We start from the raw sequence: 15,225 nt of genomic DNA on the forward strand, positions 1-15,225 counted from the left end.
ACATTTCACAAGTTGCACATTTTTTTAGGCTATGATGCGTTGGAGAATTGCCCCCCTCAGTTCTCCCCCGATTCACAGCACTCCTGCCACTTTGTGCCCGTTGCTTTGCTGCTCTAGTCTGGGGCATAGTAGTTGAAATTAATAAAATCAATAAATTAAATATCAATAGTATTTGAATAGAAACTATTAAATAGAAACAGTGAAGCGTATTACTATATAATTATGCGTTAGAGCTACCTAGCTACCTCAATTAAAAAATTTGAATTCCCTACCACTATATCCAAAAACAATGGCTACAAAATGGAACGAAATAACGGTTTTACCTATCGTAAGTAAAATCCACAAAAACTCTAAATTAAAAATAAAAAATAACCAGCGTAACTATAACTATGACTACGTATTAAGTACAATATAAAATAACAATCATGTAAATAAAAGGCAAACACTTATCGTTTTTGCGGAGCCTGTAACTGACAGCTGTAACTTTTAAAGAGATTCAGCGCCCTCTCTTGTTGTAACACACCAGGGTACCCTGGTGTGTTACAATAAGTGACAACCTGGTTGTTAAATCTAACTCCACAATATAAAAGATGCCAGAGGTGTGCAACAGTATAGACTACAAAGGTGTTTTTATTTTATCTCATATTGTGAATGCCTCCACGAGTTGTCCTGTCATTGCACTACCTCGAATAAACAACACTAAGCCAGTGAAGAAGACTAATGTTACTTATTTTCAGCGTTTTTTGCATTTTTTGTAGTCTGAGGCTTTCAGCCCTAAAGCCTTTTTAGTTTATACTGTTGCAACACGATCTCGCATCTCTCATATTGTAGAGTTATACTTCATAACCAGGTTGTCACTTACAATCAGTACCTACCTACCTACCTACCTACCTGCCCACCGATGAGAGGCCAAAAAGCCTTGAAATGGTGCCATCTGGGTGGTGGTATCCACCGAGAATAAGTAACATTAGTCTTCTTCACTGGTGAAGCATTGCTTATTTGAGGTAGTGCAATATCAGGGCAAGCTGTGAAGATATTCCAATATGAGATATAACCAAAACAATGCCGTTTCACCTACTTTGGTGGTTTACTATGAACTAACATGATGCTTACACTACCTTGTTCGATTAGTGAATTTTCCATAGTCTGAGGTTTTAGCCCTAAAACCTTTTTAATAATACCTATTCAGGCAATAAAAGAAAAAGAAAAAACCAAATTTCCTCAAATTGATTTACCAACCACACATCAATAGTAAACAGATATTTAACGTATTCCAATATTAATACAATAATTAGAAATATATTATGATTTATTTAGATAATTTAGGGTTTCATCATCATCAGCAATTTTCAATCCCCTGCAGGATGAAGGCCTCTCCAGCAACTTTCCAGTTCAGACAACCATCGTTGTCTTCCAGGTTTTCTTCTAGCTCCTCTTGGGTACCATTCTGTTATTTTCTTAGTCCATCTGTCATCATGTCTTCGAGCTGTGTCCTGCCCAAGTTCACTTTAGTTCTTAAGTGTTGTTAAGAATGTCCTTTACTTGAATTTGCTGCCTAATCCATGTTTCTCTTCTTATCTAACAGTCTGATTCCCAATATAATTCATTCAATTCTTCGCTGTGTAGTTCTCAACTTCTCTTCCATTCTTTTGGTGAGTGCCCAAGTTTCACTTCCATAAGTCATGGTGGGGAGTATACATTTGTTCATTATTTTACATTTCAGACAAACTAGGATATTGCTCTTCAGTATGTGACTATATTTCCTGAATGCTATCCACCCAAAATTTATTCTTCTCTTGACTTCCAGCCATTTATCATTATTACAGCTAATGACTTGTCCCAGATAAGTATATGACTCTACCTTTTCAATTACTGCTCTTGCAATCATTATATCCCTTTCTGTGGTATATTTGTTTGTCATTACTTTTGTTTTGGCCATATTCATCTTTAAGGTATATTCATCGTTTAAGGTATAAAGCCTCACATTCAAGAATAAAAAAATATCAGAGCAGCACATGCTTCTTACAAAAAATGAAACAGTGGAAACACCTGAAAAAAATGGTCCCCCCCACTGCAATGGCACACCAATTTCTCAAGTTGAGGCTCAGTGATATGATTTACCCCATTTTGCTTTCACAGAAATCAGACTTGGTGCCCTAAATTATCTAAGCTTGATTTCTATACTTTAACAGATTATGTTTCATTTAAATCATAATTGGTTGTGAAGTATTGCAGTGATGGATCGCTACCCTACACTACCACAGATGAAGTGCCAATAAGCTCTTGAAATGGTCACTTGAGGTGGAAGGAAATTTCAATACAGGAAAGTAATGAGAAAAACAATAAAAAGAACTATTTGTTGAATAGCACAGGGATGAATCATTACGACAACTTGAAATCAATGCCATTCTTAAAAAAAATCCTTTTTCATTAAATTAAACTTAGGAGACATTTACAATTAAATACAGCAAATTAATTAATGCTGTTAATAAACCAAGGTGCTATTCTGCTCCTATGAACCTAACCATCCTATATCAAAGCAAATATAAAATTAAGATTTAGAATAGAAAAGGGAAGGACCAAAGCAACATTTGCCCTTTGAGAAGTGAGTGCACAGCTCCTTGACCCGAGGTACAACTACATCCTCCAAAGGACAAGTGCAACTAAAATAATACCACAAAAAAAAAAAAAACTGATGTTATAACAAGAGTAGTGTAAAAATTTGTATATAAAATGGAAATTAATGGGAAAAAACAAGCACTTCAAACTGCATAGTGTTTTCTGTCTAATTTTTAAAGAACTACAGATTATTCTGAGACAATTTATGGTACTTCCTGAATAACTTCAGTGAGTGTTAGGAAAGCAAAACAGGCAAATTATGCCCATTACTACTTGAAATCTTTTCTAATTTAAGCTAAGCAATGTCTGAGAACATACCTCTTCCTCTTGATTCTGTGTCACATGGACATCTGACTGATTAGGAGGATTTTCATTAAAAGACTCTTCCCTGGCATTAGCTGGTTGGTTTGCTGCACTTTCTCTTTCAGTCTGTACCTGTGCATTCCTTTGTCTGTTTTCTCTCATTCTCTCTAGCCTTCTTCTTGCATGAAACCTATGAAAATGATATGTACATAGTGAATTGCTTTAAAATTATTAATTTTCTATTTCTGTGGTGATTGTTAATACTTCTTAGTTTGCCTATCTACACACACATTTTTATAAATGTAATGGCACACATTTGTAAATAATTTAAATGTTCTAAAGCTACATATCATTTTAACAAAACTAAAAGGATACACAAAATTAATTTTATCTTCAAATGCTCAAAGAGTAATTAGAATAATACCACAATCATTAAGAGCCAAGAAAGGTTTACTATAAAACAAGCTGTGCTTATGGTTTAGAAGCTAGCATGTATTTTAAAGAACAGAGATGCAAGAAAGGTCTCTCATAAAAGTACAATAAGTGCCAGTTATAGTGATCACCGGTTATTAGAATCAGCTGTTTATTGAATCAAATTTCAAAGAACCGATTCAAATCAATAAATTGCACTACACTTTCATCATTTATTTGAATCACATCTTCGGTTATAAGAATCAATTCTGAATGCCCCTGTGATATTTTCCTATAGCACAATTCTTGAGGTCACAACCATAAAACAATTTGCAGTTTCCAGTTTATTGGGCTTTTCTGTTAGTACAATCTGTTATAAATGGGTAGTAAACTATCTTATTGCATTTGCAATAATACCGATAGCTGTAATTCTGTGGGTTTTTAGGTTATTACAGTGAAATGTGTTTCCTCTTTACTGAACATCTGACAAATCTTCAATCATAAAAAAATGCAGCACTGTACATAAATTTTCAGAATTTGCTCTAAACTTCGTAAACTTTTTACTTTGTATTTCACTTGCACGTGCCGTGTGCTTTGCTATTGATTGATGCTGATGTTTTTTTATTGTTTTAAATTTTACTACCCAAAAAAATGTCAGCGAACCGAAAAAGTGAATTTGAGTGTAAAAGAAGTTACGAATTATAGAAACACACAACAAATTACACTTAAACAATACATCTCAAAGGGAAGCAGCAGTAAAATTAGGAGCGCCTCGGTTGCAACTTTATCAAAATTATTAAAATCACGTCACACATTCAGCACTAATGTGCTTAGTGAAACCAGAAAAAGGAAGCATGAAGGGAAATGCCAAACAGTAGATCAAGCTGTTCATTTGGTTCAAATATGCCAGCTCATTTAATGCATCAATCAATTGTGGCATTCTGCTTCAAAAAGCTAATGATTTTGCTGAAAAACTATAAAAGTGCAGCCATTATCAACCCACTGCAGGGTGGAAGCCTCCTCAACAATTCATGCTGAGGGAAATGGACCATAATCTGCCACGCTGGTCCAGTGCGGGTTGGCAGATCGACCGTATTCAGCAGGCAGGGGCTTAAACCCCGGTCTACTCAAAGAGCGTGTGCTACTGCACTCCCGCTCCTGCCCACTCGGCTAGGGAGGCCGTGCTGAAAAACTATACTACAGAGTTTAAGGCGCCGGATGGATGGTTGACAAGATGGAAGAAGGCATGATATTTTACAAAAAAACTTCACGGAGAAAAACAAGATTCCGATAGTTCTGCAGCTGACAACTGGTTGATTGTTTGTTTGTTTGTTTGTTTGTTATTTGGTTTTTAGGAGCATTAGCAACTAAGGCCATATTGCTCCGGGATATGCGGTGGTCATTCCCTGACCTTTCCGCATTCTCCGTATTTGGTGGTGACGGGCTCGAACCCCGGTCTAATCAAGAAGCGTGTGCTACGCACTGCTGCTCCTTCCCACCTGGCTACGGAGGCGCCCACAACTGGTTGAAAACCTCTTGGCGAACTGTGTTAAGCACTTATAATCCTGAAGACATTTTTAATACAGATGAAACAGGATTGCATATTACAGGGCTACCCCAGACCATTGCATGATTTTCATCAAAAATTCCTCTTCATCTGCAAGACAGATCAAAGACAGAATTACAGCTCTTTTAATATGCAACATGATAGCATTAGCATTAGTAGAGGCATTTGATGCAAGAAAGCAAGCTTATGCAGCATCAGCCAAAAAAAAAAAAAAAACCCACTTCCACTTCACCCCTCTGTTCGTTCAAAATACCTGTCCAGCTGAGCCTTAAACTTATTTAGGCTATCAACCTCCACCACAAGGGATGGAAGTCTGTTCCACCAACCAACCACCCGCTGGCTAAAGGCAAATTTCCGCACATCTATCCTACATCTGTCTTTCCTCAATTTGAATTTATGCCCTCTCAGGTGATTTTTCTGAGCTAGAGGAAAAATCCCATCAGCATTGAGCATGCTTAAACCATTCAAGGCTTTATACACCTCTATCAGATCACCTCGCTGGTGCCTAGTCTCCAGACACTGTAATTTGCAAAACTTAAGCCTTTCTTCGTAAGAGCACCCCTTTGTTCCATTCACTAATCTTGTTGCCCTTCTCTGTACTCGTTCCAGCAGCTCTACATCCTTCTTGAAATGAGGCCTCCAGACCTGTATACAGTACTCTAGGTGTGGCCTGACCATCGCCTTATACAATGGAATAATCACCTCCTTATCCCTGCTGGAAAAATTCCTGTATATCATTGACAATACTCCATGAGCTACTCTTGCAGCCCGTCTGCACTGCTCAGAGAACTTCATATCTGCCTGCACAACCACCCCCAAGTCCCTTTCATTCTCTACCACTGTCAGTATAGTACCACAAAGTTGATACATTGCTCTGGGGTTGCTGTTTCCCATGTGTAGTACTTTACATTTGTCAATGTTAAACTTCATTTGCCACTTCTCAGCCCATCTGCTCAACCTTTCCAGATCCTGTTGCAGCAGCATAGTGTCAGTAGTATCCTTGACAACCCTGCCAACCTTTGTATCGTCTGCAAACTTGGACATTAAGCCCGATATACCATCATCAATATCATTTATAAATACAGAAAACAATAATGGACCCAACACTGAGCCCTGAGGGACTCCACTAATAACATCAGTCCACGATGAGCAGTGTCCATTGATTACCACTCTCTGTCTTCTCCCCCTCAACCACCCCTTTATCCATAGCAGCAATTTGCCTCCAATGTCACACTGCTCCAATTTGTGTAGCAGTCTTCCATGTGCAACAGTATCAAAAGCCTTTCTAAGATCCAAGTATATAATATCAAAGTTATTCCCTGCATCCAGTTCTTTTGTGACTGCATCATAGTATCCAATCAAGTTGGTCAGGCAAGACTTCCCCTTAACAAAACCATGCTGTGTCTGAGCTATAACTGAAGTCTTGTCTAAATGATCCTGCAGTGCTTCTTTAACCAGTGCCTCCATTAATTTTCCTGGAACAGAAGTTAAGCTCACAGGTCTATAATTACTTGTGTCAGCCTTTGATCCTCCTTTGTGAATTGGGGTCACATTTGCACATTTCCAGTCTATGGGTACCTCCCCTGAGTCCAAGGAAGCTCTCATAATTATGGCTAAGGGTTTGCTTACTTCCTTTGCTGCCTCCTTTAATATAACTGGATAGATCCCATCCACCCCGGGTGCCTTTCTTGTGTTTATCTTCAACAGTTTCTCCTCCACTTTACTCCCAGTTATTTCAAGATTCTGTAGCTTACTGCTAGAGTTGAATACACCTCTGGCATTCCCCTCGCTGAATAACTCCTCATGTGTGAATGTCGATGCAAAATATTCATTTAGTTTGTTAGCTACCTGAGCAGGATCATCAACACTTGACCCATCAATATCAAGTGGACCAATCTGATTCATCCCTTTCCTTCTTTTTTTTTTTTTTTTTTTTTATGAAAACCCCAAACACGAAAGGTATCAAAACCTATAGTACTTAGTACCGTGCATGGGTTGAAGGAGAAAGGGGGAGGGGGATGCCGGAAACTTTGCTCTAGAGACTAAACATGGGTTTTACCACTTCAAGCCTCCAATAAGCAAAGTGGTGGTAGTTTACATAAGTAAAGAACTCTTTGCTGTTTTTCTTTGCATCCCTTGCCAAGGATTTCTCGTAATCTGCCTTCGCCTGCCTAACCTCCTTTGTAACTTGGTTGCATATCAACTTGTATCTATCATAGGCTTCTGTGTCATGTGTTAATTTGTATGTATCCCATGCATTTTTCTTCTCTGCCATATGCCTCATTAGTTCATCTGACATCCATTTTGGCCTAAACCTTGAACAATATTTCTTAGTTGGTATGTAAAGCCTAGTAGCTTCCAAGATAAGTTCTTTGAATGCTTCCCATTTTGAATTTGCTGTTGGTAACATCATCAGTTGGTCCCACTGTATAGAATTTAAATATTGTCTCAGTCCATTGTAGTTGCCTTTACGGAAGCAATAACCCTTCCCTTTACCCCTAATGGTAGTTACCTCTTTGAGTAAATCCCACTTCAGCACACTGTGATCACTGCCACTTAGTGGTTCATTTATCTGCAGATTCTTAATGCATGAAGAATCACTGCTGATAATCAAATCAAGAGTATTACTCCCTCTAGTTGCCTCCCGAACATGCTGATGTAGAAAACAATCATCCAATAAATCCACAAAAGCCCTGCTAGTGTGTGAGTAACCAGCCCCCAAATTCCAGTCAATATCTGGGAAATTAAAATCTCCCATTATAAGACACTCTGATTTACTGGCCCACTATTTCCCTGTACAGTTCATTATTATACTCATCAGAGTCATTAGGCCTATAGCACACTCCTACTCTCAATTTTGATCTCCCAATGTTTATGTCACACCAAACTGACTCCACACTGCACTGTCCAGCGATGTCGACTGGCTTCACTTCCTTGGTTTTTATGTGTTTCTTAACTAATAGCATAACCCCTCCCCCCTTCCTATCCTGTCTATCCTTTCTGTAGACGTTGTACTCCCCAAATTGCAGTTCTGCATCCCTTATATCTGTGTGACACGATGTCTCTGATATCCCAACAATATCTGCCTTCGATGTTTTGAGCAATACCTCAAATTCATCAAATTTATTTACTAAACTCCTAGCATTGGTGTACAAGCAAGTATACCTGCACCTGTTTGTATTCTTAGCTACCCTAACACAACCCATGTGTTTACTTGTACCGCAATGGCTCCCAGCAGTCTCTGAAATACCATGCATCTTGTTTTTCAGGTTTCTGCTCATTCTAATAGAAGCAGTGCAAGAATCTCTTTCACCTCTGCCAGTGGCTACTGTCAATCTATTGGTCTTTGTCTCCCCCCAAGTTAGCAGTTTTCCGACCCACCTAACACTGCCTCGATAGCATCAGCAAATATTCTTGCACCCTTTCTATTTAAGTGTATCCCATCCCTGTAGAAGCAATCTCTCCTGTTAACAAGTACAGTCCAGGCTGAAAAAAATTCTACCCCTTGAGCCTTGCACAATCTTTCCAGGGCCGAATTGATCGACAAGGCTCTCATCATATACTCCCTCCTATCGTGTCTCGGCAGAATTGCAGACACTTTCAAATTCAACCCTAATTCTCGGCTTTTGTTCAACAGTGACCTGTACTTGTTAAGTAATTCTGCCGGTCTCCTACTCTTAATGTAGGAGACCGGCAGAATTACTTAACAATCAAAATGAAGCCTTTAGTTATAGGCAAGAGTAAATTGCCTAGATGTTTTAAAAGAGTAAAAATCTGTTGAATATGCCAACAAAGTCAATGCTTGGATGACAGCTTCTTTATTTGAAGATTACCTTCGTAAATCGGATTTGCAACTGGATAAGAAAAACAAAAAAAAAAAAAAAACTGCACTAGTTTTGGACAACTGTCCTGCTCATCCAAAGTTGACTTTCAGAGACAATGAATTAAGTCCAAATACCACATCACTGATTCAACCTCTCGACTATGAAATAACCTTTAAGACCTTAGATGGGACATGAAACTAAAAATTATCCAATCTACAGATGAGGGTTTGGGAACATCATCCGATATCACAAAGCAGATAACTTCCAGATGCGCTTCATATGACAATGAGTGCCTGGAATGAAGTTTCCAAAACCTGCATTAGCAACTGTTTCAAAAAATGTGGATTAATTATTCATGATGGTCAAATAAGTCACATTGAAAAGCCTGAAGACATGGGTGAACAGGAGTTTAATGATTGGGTGGACATAGAATAGATGGTGATTTACAAGTTATTACAGGTTTAACAGATGAAAAAATTGTCCAGTCTGTTATTGATAATTTTGACAAGGAGGAAAATGAAGGTGAAGCTGATGAATGAATTCCAGTTACAAAATGGCAAACCCGTGAAGCTATAGCCATCCTGAGGAGAGCTTTGGAAGAAACTGGTGCAAGTGATCATGAATATAGACTGTTATACAATATTGAAAAAAATCTATAAACTATCTTAAATTATAATCTTATTACAAAGTATTATGTTCAATTAATATGTACACTGAGTATCAATGAATTATGACTACCCCTATGAAAACAATGCGACCCGTTGACCTGTTTGTTTTGTTTGGTTTTTAGGAGCATTAGCAACTAAGGCCATATTGCTCTGTGGTTATGTGGTGGTCATTCACTGACCTTTCTGCTGCTGCTGCTGCCCATGGAGGCACCCCACTGACCTACGTAGCATAGATAAGGTGTCAGTGGTTCAGTAGTTGGTAAAATCCCAAGCGTGATGGGTAAAAGGAAGGACTTATTGGACTTTGATAAAGGACAGATTGTGGGTGCTCGATGAGCTGGTGTCTCAATTTCCCAAACAGCTGACTGGTGGGATGTTTGAGAGCCGCCGTAATTAAAGTGTACCAGGACTGGCATCAACATGGTCAAACGTTTACCCAGCGCTCATCTCTAACATCAACCTTCTGCTGACCTTTGCAGTTTTGCAGTCGGGTCAATACAACAATGACTACCCAATACAACATGGGCCAACCTGGAACAATATCTGGCATGAACATGCCAGATATTGTTCCACATTGCTGGTATAGCCCATACGTTACATGCTTGCACGTATGGGCTATACCAGCAGGCAACCCCTAAGGCATCCTCTCCTAACCAAGGTTCATCTGCATAAAACTCGCCTAGTGCAAAGAGCATGCAAGTTGGACGTTAGAAGACTGGAAGAAGGTGTGCAGGTCGGATGAGTCACGTTATTTACTCCACACCCTGGATGGTCGTGTACGGATTTGGCATCAACAACATTAGGGTCTTGATCCATTATGCATGGTATGAAAAGTGCAGGCTGGTGGAGGCAGTTGTATGGTGTGGGGCATGTTTCACAGGCAGGAACCTGAACCCCTGGTGCATATGAAACAACGTATCACTGGTCTCCGCTATCGTTAACTGCTTGCTGACTGTGTACACCCCACTATGTTACACTTTTTCCCGAATGGTGATGGTGTCTTCCAAGATGACAATGCACCGAACCATCGGGCACTTGTGCAGGAATGGTTTGAGGAACACAGTTCTGACTTCCAGCATATCGATTGGCTTCTGAACTCCACCGATATCAATCCCACAAAGCACTTGTGGGATACTATGGAAAGGCATATTGGAGTCTGGATACACCAATCACCTCCACACCTACATTGTTGACCGCATTACACACAGCTTGGTTGGCCATACCTCCAGAATGCTTCCAACATCTTGTTAGATAGCTGCTGTACTGAGGGCAAAAGGAGGACCGATGAAGTATTAGGTAGGTGGTCATAATTCAGTGATCACTCAGTATATATTAATTAAGCTATGTACGTAATTATAAATTAATTTTTATTTTGCTAACCTGTGGATAATATTCTTTCAATTTTCACGCATTGTTTAACTGGTAATAAACTTTTGATAATAAAGTGTAAATTTGTGCTTTATATTTTTTATTTTTATAGCCTGTGGATACGATACGCTGATTTTCACTTATTAGAATCAAAATTCAATTTGAAATATTCGCCGCTTACTGTACATTTTTTTAAAAATTAAACTAGGCTGTCCCAATGAGGTTTTTTTGGCAACCAAGTCACTATAGAGGGGAACAGGCATTCTGTGTGTTATCAGACACTCAGTCTAAAACACTGATAGATCCAATATCTTTCTATTTCAGATTTAGGAGAAGTCCGGTTGGCCTGCCTCACTAAAATCCACTCATGCACACCTTCTCGGTGGTAAGGCCTTTTACGTCACTTAGGTGACAATGAACGTGTAGAGCAGTTCTCTTCAAGACGCCTGGTCAGCATTAAGAGGAAAAGACCAAACCCTCCAGCACATGACAGCACAATGAAACAAATGGCCCTCAGTCCCCAGCAGCTTTCATTCCACCTCTTACGGCAGCGAGAGGATCAGAGTGGAAGTAGAGGGTGCTAAGAATCTCTGGGTACGATCAGGCTGCCATGCACGGAAACTGAACTTGGCCTGTTAGAATGTAAGATCGCTCACTGGTGAAGACAGAATACTAGAGCTGGAAAAGGAATTAGAAAATGTAAATTAGAATATCATCGGTTTGGCTGAAACAAGAAGAAATGAATCATTTATAAGTTTATCAAGTGGAAATCTGCTGTACACCAATGGAAACACTGAAAGGAGTGAAGGTGGAGTTGGCTTTCTGGTCCACAAAGATATAAAAAACAACATTTTGGAATTCAAAAGTACATCACCAAGGGTGTCAAGACTACTACTCAGGATTTCTAAGAGGTATAAGCTAAAGATTATATTGATTTATGCACGATGATGAAGAGGTTGAAGAAACGTACACCGAAATTGAGTCTTCTAGATGAGCAGAAAACCCACTACACTATTATTATGGGGGACTTCAATGCTAAGGTCGGAAAAAGACAAAACAGCGCACAAAGGGATAGGAAATTTTGGAATTGGTGAAAGACTTCTGGAATTTGCAGAATCTAGAGGAATGTCAATAATGAACACTTTTTTCAAGAAAAGGGTGAACAGAAAGTGGACATGGAAGAGCCCAAATGGATTAACAACTAATGAAATCGACTTCATCCTCGCTAACAGAAGATATATCATGAATGATGTTACTGTCCTGAACAAGGACAATGTTGGAAGTGATCACAGAATGGTAAGATGCACACTTGATATAGATGTAAGAAAAGAAAGGAAAAAACTGACTAGTAAATAATACAAAGGTCTTTGAGATAACAGAAGAGGAGAAAAAGCAGTAGGTACTGGAACTTAAGAACAAGTTTGAGCTTCTGCAGACTGTTCAGGACCAAGATATTGACGAGGAATATTACAACTTTCTGAAAGCGATAAAGCCCAAGAAACCGATAGGTAAAAAGAAATCCAAAGGGCCGACCGGGCTAGCCGGGTGGGTAAAGTGGCTGCCTGGCAACCCAAAGGTCACAGGTTCGAATCCCGCCTTGGGCTTGGATCAAAGTACTGCAAAAACCTTGGGAGGTGCATTATGGCCACAAAAGCCGACGCCCAAAGAAGGAAAAAATCAGTCAAGAAACACTTGCCATGATGAACCGAAGACGACAAATGAAAAGAAAAACACTGACAGGGAGAAAATTGAGTATACTGAGTTATGGAAAGCCATTAGAAAGAGACTCAGAGAGGACATAAGAAAAGTAAAGTAGTTCCTTTTATAAAATTTCTCACTTACTCCTAATATAATATACCTATATGTTAAAAATTAGTGGTCTCAGGGGAAAAGAGAACCCAATGAGAGAAATTAAATACTAAGGAATAAGTTGTTGTCGGATACACTTTGGAGGGCCACAAACCATTGTAATACCCATGATTTTTTCACCCCCACTGAGAACCCCTTCTCTAAAGTGAAGACCACCAGACCAGCATTCTGCAATGTACCTTTGAGCAAACACCTCTGTAAATGCATGAAGTTCAAGCACTCTGCTCTCATCCCATTGGCCTGAAGAAATCCAGATGCCCAGCCAATGTTGTGACTGCCATAGCCATCCTGCAACCAAGAAGATCCCAGCTTGTGTTTCTCAGCTATCACTGCTATCTGCCCCCAGCAGGCTCACCAAGAGTTCTAACTCTCCACTGAAACCCCATATTTTCTCACAAACAAGCCCAGCCAATAGCAGACAGCCACCATTATCACTACTGGGAAACACACTTAATTCCATAAAGAACTTGGCTGTAAGAATAATAGCATTAATAAATGTTAAGGAAGCAAAATCTAAGTTGTGCTATATTATATGAGCATAGTTTATAACTAAACCAAAGTAAAACAGTCTATGAAATGAAAGTTTTCCACGGCAGAATATAATAACACAATTTGCAATTTTTGTATTTGGTTAATAATGCTTTTTTGGAAACTGCAAATTTAAATCAACTCTTTTTACCATGTCAAGAAAATTTATTTTTGTAATCATTAAGTTGATAAGACTTAATGATTACGTTTTTTTTTCGCAAAAGCGCTGGTGGCAAATTAGTGTGCTATTAAAATTAATTAATAAAGGTTTTTGGGAGTGTTGCTCAAAAAGAAGTTATATTTTAGATAAAATAAGTGTGGGTGAGTGGTAGGTTAAGATTTGGGACCTAAAGGTGGTTTTATTTTTCGGACTGAGAACTTTTTTAAAAATGGCTATCATTATTTTGTTCGGACATAGGAAAACATAGGAAATTTCAAGGTCATTAAATTTTTAAGGAACTATAATCAGTCACTGGGAATTCTTAGTAGAATATTTGTGCTACCTGATAGCTTTTATGTAGAAGTTTTCAGAATACCAAATTGTATTTAAAAATACTCGTGTTGCTGAGTTATACATTATTGGTATTTTCAAGGTTACAGTAATTCTACCGAGTCAGCCATTTGGATGTTCCAGGAGATAAAAGAACTACAGCAATGCCACCTGCTTGTTCAGTGGTGGCTAGAAATTCAGCATAAATTGCGTAAAATTATTAAATTGTGACATCACGAGGAAGCTTCATCACTGAATAAGAGCTACTCCATTTATATGGCTGCAGCAGGTTTAGTAGGTTTGGTGAGGGTTGACGTCAGGAAGGGCATCCGGTAATAAAAACTATGCCAAAACCAATAGATGTGTTCCGGTTAAGAAGTTAATCCAACTAGAGGAGAAGAAGAGGATGTAAAGTGTGAATTGGGAACATTGAATGCCAACCCCATATAACGTGGGAAAAGGCAAAAACAAAGAAGAAGTTGATAAGACCACATAATTTCATACTTTTAATTTTCTTCTTGGAAAGTTGTCTTTTTTTTCTTTAATTATTACTACTTTTAAATTAAGGGTTACTTTATCAAAAAAAAAAAAAAAAAACTAAAAGTAAATAACTGGAATTGGATTTCAGTAATAACACTATACATTACTGCAAGGACTGAAGTGATAATATTACTATGACTTATGAAAAAAGGAAACACTAAACCACATTACAAATATAGCAAAGTCCTGCTGACTTTTTAAGGATAAACCAGTTAAGTTGCAATTCTACTCCTATGCATTAAGCCAAAAATGTCCCCCTTCAAATAGTGCATGTGGATTCCCAATTCTTTCTAAATTTTATTCTTTTACAAAAAGTGATACTCATTCTTTAGTGGGTGTTGGTATGAATCTCCTTGGGCTGAAAGTTGTGTTTGCACTGCTGGAGAAGTTGCTTTGTTTTATCTTCCTTATTTCAGTTTATTTCATTTTATTTTTGGTTGGTTGGCACATATGAGAGGGTATCAAAAAGTTCGTACCCTGACCTAGATAAAAATTCTGAGAAAGATGCCATTTTTAATATAAGTTGTCTACATTGAATACAATAACTAATATGAAATTTTGTTCCCATACGTGATAGTACACCAGAGGTGGAGCCTGGAACCTGAGGAAGGTTGCTATAGTTGACAAAGTGGAGTATCGAGCAGTGATCAAGTTCCTGCATTTGCAAGGCAAGAAAGCTCAGGAAATTGACGAAAAAATGAAAGCTGTGTATAGGCAAAATTGTCCATCTTATGACACTGTAAAAAAGTGCAAATGGGAGTTCCAGTGCAGTCGTACAAGTGTCTTAGATGAGCCAAGAGAAGGAAGGCCATCAACATCCACAGTGAGAAGGTTGCAAAGGTTGAGCAGCTGGTGCTGAGTGACAATTCATGTCATCGCAAATGCAGTGGGAATTAGTTATGGGTCCGCCCACAGCGTTTTACATGACCATCCGCACACATCTAAAGTCTCCACACAATGGGTTCCAAGACTGCCGATGCCTTTGCAGAAGCAATGTCGAATACGGCTTCGAACTACTGCAGCACCTACCCTATTCTC

The 15,225-nt window shown here is 38.7% G+C and overlaps 1 protein-coding gene across 2 annotated transcripts in view; it reads right to left on the reverse strand.

Moving 5' to 3' along the window:
- Positions 1–15,225, reverse strand: part of LOC150082443 (homocysteine-responsive endoplasmic reticulum-resident ubiquitin-like domain member 2 protein) — an 82,200-nt gene that overhangs the window by 6,365 nt on the left and 60,610 nt on the right. For both annotated transcript variants that reach the window (XM_090378615.1, XM_090378614.1), the window contains exon 8: positions 2,938–3,112. In XM_090378615.1, the coding sequence (XP_090234741.1) occupies positions 2,938–3,112 (175 nt within the window). The remainder of the gene's footprint in view (positions 1–2,937; positions 3,113–15,225) is intronic.

This window comes from Mastigoproctus giganteus, chromosome 7 (assembly GCF_048544385.1).
Source record: "Mastigoproctus giganteus isolate SK-2022 chromosome 7, ASM4854438v1, whole genome shotgun sequence".
NCBI lineage: Eukaryota > Metazoa > Arthropoda > Arachnida > Uropygi > Thelyphonidae > Mastigoproctus > Mastigoproctus giganteus.